The sequence below is a fragment of the Eubalaena glacialis genome, chromosome 1, assembly GCF_028564815.1.
Source record: "Eubalaena glacialis isolate mEubGla1 chromosome 1, mEubGla1.1.hap2.+ XY, whole genome shotgun sequence".
NCBI classification, from domain to species: domain Eukaryota; kingdom Metazoa; phylum Chordata; class Mammalia; order Artiodactyla; family Balaenidae; genus Eubalaena; species Eubalaena glacialis.
Window position 1 is genome coordinate 26,959,687 of NC_083716.1, and position 14,724 is coordinate 26,974,410.

Below are 14,724 nucleotides of genomic sequence, written 5' to 3' on the forward strand. Positions count from 1 at the left end.
CCCTTGCTCCCACACTACATCTGGCCCTGCCTTTCCACCAAATCAAATGCCAATTTATTGCCCTCTGATGTACAGTCTATCAGTCCACTTCCTGGACGGCCCCACTTCACATTGGGCCAGAAACCCAAAGCAATAATGTGAGTTCTACAAACAGGCAAGTAATTGCTCAACAAGCGTGGAACAAGGAAAGGTCAGTTGTGATATGTGCACATGTGGCAGCCCTTCACATCTCAAACTACAGTGGTAACAGTGGTAACAGAAGGCTGGTGTTACAGAAGAGGCATGCACTGAGAAGCCAGCCAACAGGCAGCCAGGAGTGCTTGTCCATCTAAGTCCTTCAGACTTCCAAAGACCAAAGTAAAGAAACAAAGACAAATGCACTCACCCTTTCCATAAACATATCCAATATCATTTTAGAAACTGGGGTGACCAACTGAGCATCTATGAGCATAGAGAGGTGGTTAGAGAAGGTAAAGCTGAGACAAATAACTCTATACTATCTCTCCTAATCAAAACTGCACACTGAATTTCAAACACCTGGCTTCTTCTGAAACCCTCTTGGCACTTGCCCTGAGTTTGAGTGGGTGGAAAAGAAGAAAGGGACTCTGCCTGCCTCCTTGTTAAAAACAAAGCAGCAGCTGGCTTTCCCTCTTTTAACTCATCTGACTGCTGTCATGGCAAGTTGAGCACATACCCAGAGAGAAATTTCAGGCCTCGAGAGGTGGCTGTGCTAAAGAGGACAATGTCAATGAGAGCAATACCGGCAACACCGACACCCACCACACACCTCACTGTTACCCTGTCCCCCAAACTCTACTAGAAATTAGGTTCTTTGCTTCTGATTTTGAGAGCCGAGCTATTAAGAGTGCCCTTTTTGGGACTTCCCTGGCGGTCCACTGGTTAGGACTCCGCGCTTTCACTGCCAAGGGTGCAGGTTCAATCCCTGATCGGGGAACTAAGATCCCACAAGCTGCGCAGCACAGCCAAAAAAAGCCCTTTTTTTCACAACTTCCTTTCAGATACAAGTAGTGGAAAATGTGCCAGGAGACTAGTTCTAATGGCTAAGCGTGTTTGAGCACTAGGGAGAGAAAAAGGGAGAGCTGGACCAATAAGAAGCCAGACTACACAGAACTGCTTCTTCTCAAGAAAGTCTTCATTTTATAATCCTGAGGACAAATAAATGTTTAGAAGAACTTCTTGGTTTAGAAGTGTCAAATGAAGAAGGTTCAGATCATTTGGGGAAAGCCCAGTAAAAAGAAATGACAAAGTTAAGTCATCAAAATATAGGCCTCTGGAAGCCATCTTATTGATATGAATATTCCCTAGGGGAAAAAGAATCACAGTACCTTGATTTTCCCTAACTGTGCTCAAATGCCCGCAAGACTGAGGCTACTCAAGCTACCAAGATTCCAAATTGCCAAAGTCAGCCTGACTCAAATTCAAGTCACACCCTAATGTGCTACTCAACAATCTCCAAACTAATATAGTCATGTATTTTATTATACAACAAGAAAGACAAAAAGGGCACAGGAGGGACTTCCCTGGCAGTCCAGTGGTTAAGACTACACACTTACACTGCAGGGGGCACAGGTTCGATCCCTGGTCAGGGAACTAAGATCCCGCGTGCTGCATGGCGTGGCCAAAAAAAAAAAAAAAAAAAAAAAAAAACGCACAGGAAAGAGATACTTATATAAGTGGGCCGAACCTTGCCTCTTCTAATACTTAGCCCATTACATAAATTTGTCTGCCAAAGTTTGTCATACTTGGTTCTTTCAGCCTCCACTTAGGCCTTGAACAATTCGCCAGCTCATTTCCAAGTGGGTCAAAGCTAATGACTCGGGGAACTTCCTGGTGGTCCAGTGGTTAGGACTCCACTGCCAGGGGCCCGGGTTCGATCCCTGGTTGGGGAACTAAGATCCCACAAGCCGCAGCACGGCCAAAATAAAAAAAAAGTTAGTGACTCATTCAACCTTCTTCTCATGGCTTCTCATGCTGATTAATAATGATATACTGCTTACGCTAGGGAGATGGTAGCTCTAACAGAAAAATTTTTTTTTCAAATATTACCCTTACTCAATCTTTTTCCTGACAGTGACTACAAAAATCTCTTCACTACACTTTCCCATGTTCCAACTGAAACAGATTAACTTGAGGTATGAGGCATTCTGGAAGAGTTTTGCTTCAACTTAGAAGGCTATTTCTATGAGGCCTAAGCCAGACAGGTGTTAAGTCATAGTTCCTCCCAGGTTGGCTTTCAGACTCTGTTTAAATGTTCTCTGTAAACCTCTGGAGGTTACATGGATTCAAACCTCCTAGCTCAGATTCTGAATTCACAAAGCTTGAGACAGACAGTACCCTACAGGTGTGTTTGTCCAGGATAAACTATATTTAAATAAACTCCTGATACATCCACTCTCTCCAGGCACCTGCTTCTCCCTCTTAAACTCAAGCACACCATATCTTGCTGTCCAGGTAAGCACAGTAAAGAAATATCCTATCCCTCAAATATCTTATCCCTCAGAGTTACAATACGCAAACCCACCAATGTCTTTGGGAATACCTAAACTCTGGCCAGAACAGCTTTACATGAAAAAGCCAAATAAGCAAATATATGAGCTAAATTTTTGTTCATTTCTTTGGTTTATGTGTTAGCAAGGGAAAGAGTGGGAGTAAGAAAAGATGGCAATAGATTTTTCTCATTCACTCTCACCTATTCCATACCTGATAGGGAACCATATGGCACAGAGTAGAGGCTACAAAGATTAGCCTTGGAACAGTCAGCTAGAGCCACTAGTCTTAAAAACCAGTGGTTACGAGGGCAGGAAGTTTGTTTACCATTATAGATCCAGTGCCTAAGTGCCTAAGCAAAATGTCTAGCACATAGCAGATATTCAATAAATATTGGTTAGAAGCAATTCAACAAGCTAGACCCAGAAGAAATCCAAAACTTAGTGAATCTCAGAAAGAAAAGGTCCAAGCAGCTACAACAGTTCCATAGTTAATACAGGTGCTTATACTGAGCCTCAAGACCATATTAGTCTTATGCTAAATACCCCCAAACCCCATAGGTCCTCAGAATTTAAAAGGCCAGCCAGGGGTTATATCTCCAAAGGCAAACTCACTACCCTCCCCACCACCACCACCCCTGACACACACCACTAAGAGGTCTTCCTCAAGCCCTGGCCCTGAAGGCTTTAAAGTCATTAACAGGTGATTCCTTAAGAGAAGATTCTGGTTGTGATACTTTTAGACTGTTCTTCTCTCTGTGCTTTAAATCAAAAATTTTCTGGAAAAGAATCTCTTTGTAATGATCTAAGTTTAAAGACCAAGGACAACGGCAGCCTCAATCTGGAGGCAAATGATCACAGCCAAACACCACAAATCACAACTGACTAGAGCCTTGTCCATGAAGTTATACTGAATGAAGGGTACTAAGGCTTGCAAGGACTTGCCTAATCTGGGAATAAAGAGATCAAAGACCAGAGACAATGCTGGCTAGAAGTATTCTTCTAAACTGTCTACTCTGGGGGGACTTCCCTGGCGGTCCAATGTTTAAGACTCCGTGCTTCCATGGCAGGGGGCACGGGTGTGATCCCTGGTTGGGGAACTAAGATCTCACATCCCGTGCTGCGCGGCTAAAAAAATAAAAATAAACTGTCTACTCTCCACAGACCTAAAACCAAGAGCAGTATCAAGTATCCTAATATTTCACTTTCCCTTTCATCCCCCTATCCCATGCCACAGATCTTACCACCCAGTCTAACTGTGAGATTGGAGATAACTCCAGTAAGCAAGAACCCCAACAAGATCTCTAAAAGGATAAAAGGAAATGTGTCTTTGGAATCTAAGCCCATGGTAGGGCTTGGGCAGATGCAAGGGAGAGGCATTGGTCCTTCTGCCCCTAAGGCCAGGACAACCCAGCCCTGCAGGCAGCACAGAGTTAACTACCCACCCGCTTTGAGAAGCACAAAGGTACATCACTGCAACATGCCTAACATTTACATTGCCTCTCTCTGCTCATTAAACAGGTTTTGGTTAAATAATGAACAAACTGTATTACAGACTCCGATGAGAATTCCAAAATTATAAATCAACTGGGAAAGCCCAAAGGGGCAGACAGACAGGGAAGGGGGGAGAAGGATAATATTGACTAATATAAAGGGCGCAGCTTGACAGTGGATATTCCTGCCACACCTGATCAAACACACTCCGTTGGGGGAGGGGAAAGAGAGCAAGAGAGGGGAGATGGGACAAGAGAGCATGAAATTTGCATCCGGAAAAGATTAAAATGGATTCTTTGGGGATAGAGAAAATACATAATATATATTACTATAAATGCAAAACTGTACTAAAAGCTAACTCAAATGTCAAAGATTACAGCTTGAATAAATTTAAATATAAAAGCCATGTGCTTCTTGAGTTAATGAGAGAGACATAAAAGGACAAACTGGGCTAGGAGGCTGAACAGAGCCATATGCTGCCTTTGCTGGGCAATGGGTTCAAAGCACAGCAGCAACTATAGTCAGAGGCTTCCCTTCATGGCTCTGAGCCTTGAGAAAGAACTGGCAAATCCCATTACTTTTCCAGTGTACATTTGCTATTTTTAAAAATTAAGATATAATTCATATGCCATAAAATTCACCCTTCTAAAGTATACACTTCAATGGTTTTTAGTATATTCACAAAGCTGTACAACCATCATCATTATCTAACTCCAGAACATTTTCATCACCCCAAAAGGAAACCCTATAACCATTAGCAGTTACTCCCCATGCCCACTCCCAGCTCCTGGCAACCACACATCTGCTTTAACTCCTTCAGAATAACCTCCTAAAGGATTCCTAAGAGAATCGAAAGACCAAATGAGGGGCAGCAGTCAAGTCTCACTGGTGGTGAGCTATGGCTTTATCCAAAGTACCAATATGCAAACTTTGCTCTTATTAGGCACTCCATACCTTCCAAGTGCAACCCTCTCTTTAGATTTGGTATTAGAATATTCTATTACTCTAGATGTTACAGAGCATCCAGTTGTCATGCATTTTAGGCAAATACTGACTGCAAATGTAGTCCAGAGACATATCTGTGAGAATAACTGATATGGACTTGCTAAACTTACTAGAGACAGTGGACTTATTTCCTTCACAATGCTCAGATAATGTTCCTGGAGGAGTAGGTAGCGCTTATGTCCGTAAAAGATTCTCTGACTGCTTACAAGAAAAGAGACAAAATCATTTAGGTTGACTGACAATGTCCAATGAACCACCTATTTCCATTAGTAATATTCTTAACCAACCCAGCCAGCAAATAACCTAGAAAAGTGTAAATAGAAAGCCTTTGTAAAAAGAGACCAAGCCCAAGTCATTTTCATGAGTTAAACTGAATAGAGTCTTAGAATTCCTGCCATACTTCCTCCAAACTAAGTGGTACAACATTCCCAGTCACATAGCATAGGCAGTCCCTTCAGTCTCTCTCTCCAAGTTCAAAACCCTTTCCCAGCCTTCAACCGTTAACAGGCTTCCAAGAAAGCAGTCCTCCTGACACTGCCAATCAGAAAAATCTGTTTGTTTTGGTAAAAGAAACAAGAAATTGGTCATGGATTGCAGAGTCCAGGACCACAGGGGCAGTTGACCCATAAACCTGTTCCTGGAAGCCAGCACTATGTGGGGGGTCAGAACCAATCAGAAGACCATGAAATGCTCTATTTTGGGTCCACTCTGTTATTTTCTCAGGTAGGTAATATGCTAAAACCCAAGAACAATGGGGCAACCTTGGCAGGCACCATTTCAACATCTGCCACAGCTGTTGGCCCCTGGAAAATACTACAACCTTCTTCCTTCCTCTGAGGGAAAGCTTGGCAACACCCAGCTATGTTCCTAGTACCACTGGCAGAACTGGCTCCTCAGCGTATTCTGGTTTTAATAGTTTCAAGCAGAAGATAATCTGGATTCCTAACCCAAAGATGTAAGAAAATTAGGCAGCAGACTCAACTTTGGTACCTCTTACATGGTCTAGACTCCAAATCCTGGACTGCACTATTCACCACAGATACAGTCTCTGAACTGAAGTCTTGGGATATGTCAGAATGGTGAAAACAAGTGTGGGACATGGATTGGATGGCAAGTAGGAAATGTGGCTCTGTCAGGATAGCAGCACCACCTCAGCTCCTCAAGGTCTGCAGCATGCCCAAAAAGCCTACAAGGCTACTCCAGTCTGACCTCAGCCATTTTAGGGTGTCCCCAGCCACTTATAACAACAATTCCTAGCTGTCTATAAAATGCTTGCCAATGGGCTTCCCTGGTGGCGCAGTGGTTGAGAATCTGCCTGCCAATGCAGGGGACACGGGTTCGAGCCCTGGTCTGGGAAGATCCCACATGCCGCGGAGCAACTAGGCCTGTGAGCCACAATTACTGAGCCTGCGCGTCTGGAGCCTGTGCTCCGCAACAAGAGAGGCCGCGATAGTGAGAGGCCCGCGCACCGCGATGAAGAGTGGCCCCCGCTTGCCGCAACTGGAGAAAGCCCTCGCACAGAAATGAAGACCCAACACAGCCATAAATAAATAAATAAATAAATAAATAAATAAATAAATAAAATTAAAAAAAAAAAGAAAATGTAAATTCCCACTCTTAAAAAAAAAAAAAAAAAATGCTTGCTAAAAGTTTCCAAATGTATTAACTTGTTTAATCCCCTTAACTCTCTTAGAAAGACAATACTCTGAACTCTGACCCACCAAAAAGAGTTGTAAATATCTACTCACTACGTTTTCTTTTTAATTGGGATGTGTACGCTTTATCGGAAAAGTTGAAAAGATCTGGCAGCAGCATGGATGCAACTAGAGATTATCATACTAAGTGAAGTAAGTCAGAAAGAGAAAGACAAATACCATATGATATCACTTGTATGTGGAGTCTAAAATATGACACAAATTAACCTATCTAAGAAGTAGAAACAGACTCACAGAACAGACTTGTGGTTTCGGGGTGTGGGGGGAGGGGAGAGATGGAGTGGGAGTTTGGAGTTAGTAGATGCAAACTATTACATATAGAATGGATGAACAAGGTCCTACTGTATAGCACAGGGAACTATATTCAGTATCCTGGGATAAACCATAATGGAAAAGAATATAAAAAAGAATGTATACATGTATAACTGAGTCACTTTGCTGTAGAGCAGAAATTAACACAACATTGTAAATCAACCATACTTCGATTAAAAAAAAAAATCTGTGCAAGCCACCAACTTTCTAAAGCAGCCAAATCACTTACAATACAGGACATAAAATGGGAACATGCCACCTAGTTGCATTAGCCCTGCTATCTAGCTAACAACAACCACCTCTATACTACTTGATCGTTCTTGGCTAATACTGCCAACACTTTTTAACTGAGGAGAATTTGCTCCTTTAAAGAAACATGTAGGGAATCCTTAGATAACTTCTGCCCATGTTTAGGAAAGTAAAAAGGAATTTTTCTCCAGATATTCTCCTATTGATACATTTCTCACGAAAGGAAAAATTTATTTGTTCGTTTATTATTTATTTAATTTGCAAAAGCCTTAAAAACTATTTCATTTGTGGTCTTAGATATGTTACTAGCTAAAACCATTCCAGGGTTATACACTGCAAAAGCCCTTTATAGTCAACAGAGGAACACGGCTCGGAGGCTTTCCCTTTATGTCTATATATACCCCCTTGAAAAACCTGAAGTGTTGAGACTTGCCTCCTCCCTTGACATGTTTTTCTACATAATATAAGGCACTTCCTGTGTACCTTCTCCTCTAATTGTAAGAACAGAAGCAATGCAGAACAGGGCACTAAACCAGGCATCAGGGGCCTGAATTCTGATGGAAACTCTGATGGAGTTTTGACTCCGCTTCTTAGGATCAGTGTGACCTCAGCTAAATCACTTAAAATATCTCTGGGCTTCAACTTCATTCATAAAAAGGGGACAATATCTAACATGCCTCCCCAACAGGGTTGTGTAAAAGTTCAATAAGGTAACTAGACTTACCATGGTGATCATTTTGAAATGTACAGAAATATCAAATCACAATGTTGTAGAACAGGAACTAATATAGTATTGTAGGTCAATTCTATTTCAAAAACAAACAACTCACAGAAAAAGAGATCAGGTTTGTGATTACCAGAGGCAGGGGGTGGGGGAAGGAGGAATTGGATGAAAGCAGCCAAAAAGTACAAACTTCCAGTTATAAGATAAATAAGTACTAGGAATGTAATGTACAACATTATAAATATAATTAACACAGCTGTATGTTATATACGGAAGTTGTTAAGAGAGTAAATCCTAACAGTTTTACATCACAAGGAAAAAAATTTTTTTTCTATTTCTTTAATTTTGAATCTATATGAGATGATAGATGTTCACTAAACTTACTGTGGTAATCATTTCTTAATGTATGTAAGTCAAAGCATATGTACACCTTAAACTTACACAGTGCTGTATGTCAATTACATCTCAGTGAAACTAGAAGAAAAAATGAAGTTCCCCATCCAAAAAATAAATAAATAAAAAAGTGAAAAAAGTTCAATACAGTAATAAATGTGAAAGTGGCTTTGAAAATTCTAAACACATGAATATTATGTAACATAATTATGATTAGGAAAACAGGGGCAGAGTGTGTGACACAAAAGATTCTGGGAACAAGAGAAGACTAAAAGATCTGCATTACAGACAGCTAAGGCCCTAAAACCAACAATGATTTTCTGTAAGAAAAGGGTTTTGCTGCAAGTATTAAAAACTTCACTTGTGCCACCAACTTCCTATCTTATGGAATACGTAAGTCAGAGAAAGAAAGTAGTTAAAGCAAAACAAAACAAACCCAAAAAATAGCCAAAAATAACTTATTTATAACTCAAGCAATGAAGGAAGTTTATAATTGTATGAACGCTGATTCCCCACTAAAATGGGACACTCTACTAGGAACTCTAGGAAGGATCAGCAATAAAGTAAACCAGAGCAAACTACACCCGTGGGCCAAACCTGGCTTGCAGCCTGTTTTTTAAAAGAAAATTTTATTTATCACTCATTCATTTAAGTATTATCTGAGTCTGCATTTGAGCTACAATGGCAGAATTGAGTAGTTGCACAGTTGCTACAGCCTGCAAAGCCTAAAATATTTATTATATAGTCTTTTACAGAAAAAGTCTGTCCATCCCTGCAATAAATCAAACACACTTACCTGTTACATTGTTTAAAACCTCCTTTAGATGACTGAAACTATGCAGCAGAGGATCCCGTTCTTCATCCTGTAACACATAAATTAAAAAAAAAAAAAAAATTCATTATCAGGCCAAGAGGAAAGAGGAAATAAAGGACAGATCAAGGGCTCTTTCTCTGAAGCCAACCAGAAAATTCAGTTTTCCTTCTGAAGAGAAGAAAGTTAGCTATAGTTCATTTTTCCAGTTCCCTAATCTCTTATCTCATAGAAGTACTCTGGGCTTACCTAAAACAGTACATCCTGAAATACTAAGCTTAATTTATACCATGACCATAGCACTCAAGCTACCATAGATTGCTAGGTCCTTTATATGTGCTATGGTCTGAATGTTTGTGTCCCCTCGAAACTTCTAAGTTGGGACTTCCCTGGAGACTTCCCAGTGGTTGACTCTGTGCTTCCACTTCAGGGGGCGCGGGTTTGATCCTTGGTTGGGGAACTAAGATCCCACATGCCACGTGGCGCGGCCACGAAAAAAAAAAAAAAGAACTTCTACGTTGAAATCCTAAGGTGGGTGATTAGGTCATGAGGGCAGATTCCTCATGAATGGAATTAATGCCCTTTATACAAGAGGCCCAAGAGTGCTCCCTTGCCCTTCTACCATGTGAGGATACGATGAGAAGTCTGAGACCCAGAAGAAGTCCCTCACCCGAGCATGCTGACATCCTGATCTTGAACTTCCAGCCCCCAGAAACAAATATCTGTTGTTTATAAGCTACCCAGTCTTTGGTATTTGGTTAGAGCAACCCAAACAGACTGAGACATACAGAGTAAGATGTATGTATTATTCTATCTTTTCTCTTTCTTCATAGTCATCATAATCACACATATTCATTTCTAAGACATTCCTGACTCCACTCGTACTTCTAATACAATCCACTTTTATAAATGAACATAAGAAATTTCTAAACACACATATACATTTTCACCAAGTTGGAAATGTCTAAACTTGATTTTACAATTGTACCAAAAACTGTCTTACACGACTGTACAAAAAATATCCTTGAACATACAAATGCAATAAAGAAAGTCAGCTTTACAACAGGTAATCTTACTCATCTGATTGGCAAGATACGGTCTGCTCTATATAAGAAAACTTGCTGAATTCCCAAGGAGTACCATTACCAAGCCATACTCCATGTATCAATAACTAAACTAACTGAAATGAATTTGATAGCTAATTATAGTTCTTGGGAATTAGAAGATAAGGAATCTTTCTGACATTTTTAGGCATATTAAAGAGATCCCAAGTGTTAGCTTAAGTTGTTTATGAAGACAGCTAGAAGAAAAATGGTATCATCTTTTGGCTTCCAGAGGAAAAAACGCGGCTTATAAATTTGACTCTAGTTGAAATAAAACAAAAGGGTCCTTGAAATCCTTCTGAAAAACGCTGAATTCCTACTATTATCATTATTACCAGGAAATTGATTACTGTTTTAACCACGCACCAGATCCCCTACAGCAACTCAGTGACCAGGTTCTCTGCCCACTGCCCACTTACCAGTGGAGTATGGGTGCTCCATCGCGCATTTCGTTTGATGGCCCCAACCACAATGCTAATTTCCCCTTGAATGATGTAAATATTTTTATCCACCATCCTGGCAAACCTACTGAAACAGTGAAGAGAAAAGTTAGTTAATATTTGGTTACCCAAGACCATACCCATGCTTAAATCAGTACCTGATAAGGTTAGAACTATGATTTAACTTTTCAGTACCAAGATTTCCCACCTGTAATACTAAGATGGGATGAAGCCCCTCTTATGTTATGAATCCAACTACCTGGCTCTTCTAGAGGTCTCCGCAAGTTCAAGATACAACTCAAAAAGCATCACACCAGAAACTTTTCAAAGGCACCTCAACAATCTCTAACAAGCATGTCAAATTCTTCAAAGTCAATTGTCCCCCAAATCTCTCCTACGAATCATATAGATATGCAGATACATCCGTGTTGCTAGTTTGTTAAAGAAATATTTCAGATCTTCCTTTTGTTCTTCCTTTTTTATCAACTCAATAAATAATGAAGGTTTAAGTTAAAAGAAAAGAATAAAGGCTGTTAGAAAAATAGCCCTGGTTTGGAACCACAGTTACAATGTCAATTTATAGACTGCATCCATTCTGCCAAGTCAGCTCCAGAAAATTGGACAGTGGCAGTGATGCAACCTTTGAAAAGTTCTGAAAAGTCAAGTTCACTTGCTTATAGCAGGAAATCTCTAATAAGCAGACAGAAAGGTAGACTCTTCTTGGCATAGAGAAAACCCTAGGAGCATGTAAAATCAACCTAATCACTTCCCATTGTTTAGAAATCCTCCTCAGAAAAGACAAAATTTTAAAAAACGAAAGAGATAGAAAGCAGGGTAGGGGAGACGTACAGTTAGACAAACATTTAGATCAGGCTCAAGGAAAATTAAAACAGTAAGGCTAACATAGTAAGGAAAGGAATTCCAAAAATATTTACTTAATAAGCACCTACTATGCATAAGGCATCTTTCAGAGTGCTAAGGATACAAAGCAAATAAGACATGGAAAGAGCTTCAGGCATACTGTGGAATGAAAAAAAAAATTGTAATGCATGACTGTATGTTGCCAACTATGTAAAAGCCAACCAACCAACCCACCTTACATAAAATACTAGATTTTTGTTTTCAAAAATATACAGTATTTAACATACAGTAAGATATAAAGAGAATATAACAACCAGTATCCAGATTAAGAACAGTACAACTGAAGTCTCTGTGTGTCCTCCCTAATTACATCCTTCTCTCTTTCATCTATAGGGCCCACTATTCTTTTTTTTCATAAATTTATTTACTTATTTATTTATTTATTATTTTTGGCTGCGTTGGGTCTTTGTCGCTGCACACGGGCTTTTCTCTAGTTGCGGCGAGTGGGGGCTACTCTTCATTGTGGTGTGCGGGCTTCTCATTGGGTGGCTTCTCTTGTTGCAGAGCACAGGCTCTAGGCACGCGAGCTTCAGTAGTTGTGGCACTCGGGCTCAGTAGTTGTGGCTCGCGGGCTCTAGAGCACAGGCTCAATAGTTGTGGCGCACGGGCTTAGTTGCTCTGCAGCATGTGGGATCTTCCTGGACCAGGGCTTGAACCTGTGTCCCCTGCATTGGCAGGCGGATTCTTAACCACTGCGCCACCAGAGAAGCCCTGGTCCCACTACTCTTAATCTGATGTTTATTAAACTTTTATGTTTCTTTACACTTTTACTTCATTGATATGTATCTCTAGACAATATGTATCATTCTGCATATTTTTATATTTTGTATAATTAATATCATTTTGTATGTATTCTTCTGCAATTTGCCCTTTTCCCTTGAAACATTATGTTTGTGAGTCATCTATGCTGTTAAGTATACTTAATGTATTTTGTACAGGCATATAGAGAGATACATAAACACAGAATAAAAGGTCTGGGCAGATGTACCCCAAACTCAACAACCATAGTTATCTCTAGAGAAGATACTATGAAATCAGGGTGTAATCAGAGGATACTTAGCCTTATCTATGTTTTAACTTTTTACAAGGAGAACATATTACTGTACCATCAATATAATTAAAAATTAATAATTATGAAAGAAATGAGATACAATTTCTGCCCTTGAGGCATTTATACAGTTCAGCAGGATCTAAAAGAAAACTGAGCCAGAGATATGGAGGGAAAAAAAGCACCCTGCAAGTAGCTCTATTTGCATATTTTTTACACAAGAAAGTGAGAAGAACGAAAACCACTATGATAAAGGAAAAAAGAACTGGTACAAATTTTGTCCAGGCCCATAACACCTCTCCCAATCCACAAGGGAACCCAACAAAAGACAACACTTATTTTAAAGACAATTTAAAGAAACAACTAGGTTACTCTCAGAAGACTAAATGCTCTAGACACACAACAATGTTCTCTTCAATGAATAAATAAGATTCAAGGATGAGAACATACCACGATGAAGAGGAGGAGAACCAAGAAGTAGAAGAAAGATAAACAAATTCAAAAATAAAGTATCAGAAAAGATAAAATCTCTAGTATCTCTCCTTCCTTAAATTATTTAGGCAAGATGAGTATGCTCTAGATCTCTGGATTTTTTTTTTTTAAATACATGTTACATTTTATTTTATTTATTTATTTTTATATATTTATTTTGGCTGCGTCGGGTCTTAGTTGCGGCACGCGGGATCTTCGTTGCAGCATGCATGATCTTTTGTTATGGCGTGCAGGCTTCTCTCTAGTGGTGGCACGCAGGCTCTAGAGCACGTGGGCTCTGTAGTTTGCGGCACGCAGGCTCCCTAGTTGAGGCGCACAGGCTCAGTAGTTAAGGCACGCAGGCTTAGCTGCCCGGCGGCATGTGGGATCCTAGTTCCCCAACCGGGGATCAAACTCATGTCCCCTGCATTGGAAGGCAGATTCTTAATCACTGCACCACCAAGGAAGTTCCTGGAAGGTTTTTTTAAGAAACTCCTAACAACACGGGGAGGGGGAAGGGTAAGCTGGGACAAAGTGAGAGAGTGGCATGGATTTATATATACTACCAAATGTAAAATAGGTAGCTAGTGGGAAGCAGCCACGTAGCACAGGGAGATCAGTTCGGTGCTTTGTGACCACCTAGAGGGGTGGGATAGGGAGGGTGGGAGGGAGACGCAAGAGGGAGGAGATTTGGGGATATATGTATATGTATAGCTGATTCACTTTGTTATAAAGCAGAAACTAACACACCGTTGTAAAGCAATTATACTCCAATAAAGATGTTAAGGGACTTCCCTGGTGGCGCAGAGGTTGGGAGTCCGCCTACCATTGCAGGGGACACATTGCAGGGCGGGTTCGAGCCCTGGTCTGGGAAGATCCCACATGCCACAGAGCAACTAAGCCCGTGCGCCACAACTACTGAGCCGCGTGCCACAACTACTGAAGCCCGCATGCCTAGAGCCTGTTCCGCAGCAAGAGAAGCCACCGCAATGAGAAGCCCGCGCACCACAACGAAGAGTAGCCCCCGCTCACTGCAACTAGAGAAAGCCCGTGCAGCAACGAAGACCCAACACAGCCAAAAATTAATTAATTAATTAATTAATTTAAAAAAAAAAAAAAAAAAGAAACTCCTAACAGAGGTTGCCTCCAGAGAAAGGAACTGGGGAACAGTGGTGAGAGGAAGACTTACTTTTCTCTGCATATTCTTTTGTACTTTTTGAATTTTGTGTCACATACATATATTACCTATTTTTAAATTTTAATTAACGGATTTTTTTTAATGAGTAGGCGCTACAGAAAAGTAGTTGTATTATTCCATGTATAAATGATTAAGAGCAGCAATCAAAGTTAACTAACAAACATTTATTTCAGTCAACCAGATATTACTTAGCACATGCTAAGCAAAATGCTAGACAGAGTCATACAGAATTGTCCCTACCCACCCACAAGAAATGTATAATCTAGTAGATTAAACACATACATCTACACACAAACCCATACATATCTCTAATACATAAGTGATACACAGTGT

General features: G+C 40.4%; 1 protein-coding gene across 6 annotated transcripts in view; it reads right to left on the reverse strand.

The window, feature by feature from the left end:
* GBF1 (golgi brefeldin A resistant guanine nucleotide exchange factor 1) overlaps positions 1-14,724 on the reverse strand; it is a 118,387-nt gene that overhangs the window by 93,158 nt on the left and 10,505 nt on the right. For all 6 annotated transcript variants that reach the window (XM_061202215.1, XM_061201944.1, XM_061202297.1 and 3 more), the window contains exons 2-3: positions 10,733-10,841; positions 9,196-9,262 (exon numbers count right to left, since the gene is read on the reverse strand). In XM_061202215.1, coding sequence (XP_061058198.1) covers positions 9,196-9,262; positions 10,733-10,828 — 163 coding nt within the window. In that variant the 5' untranslated portion in view covers positions 10,829-10,841. The remainder of the gene's footprint in view (positions 1-9,195; positions 9,263-10,732; positions 10,842-14,724) is intronic.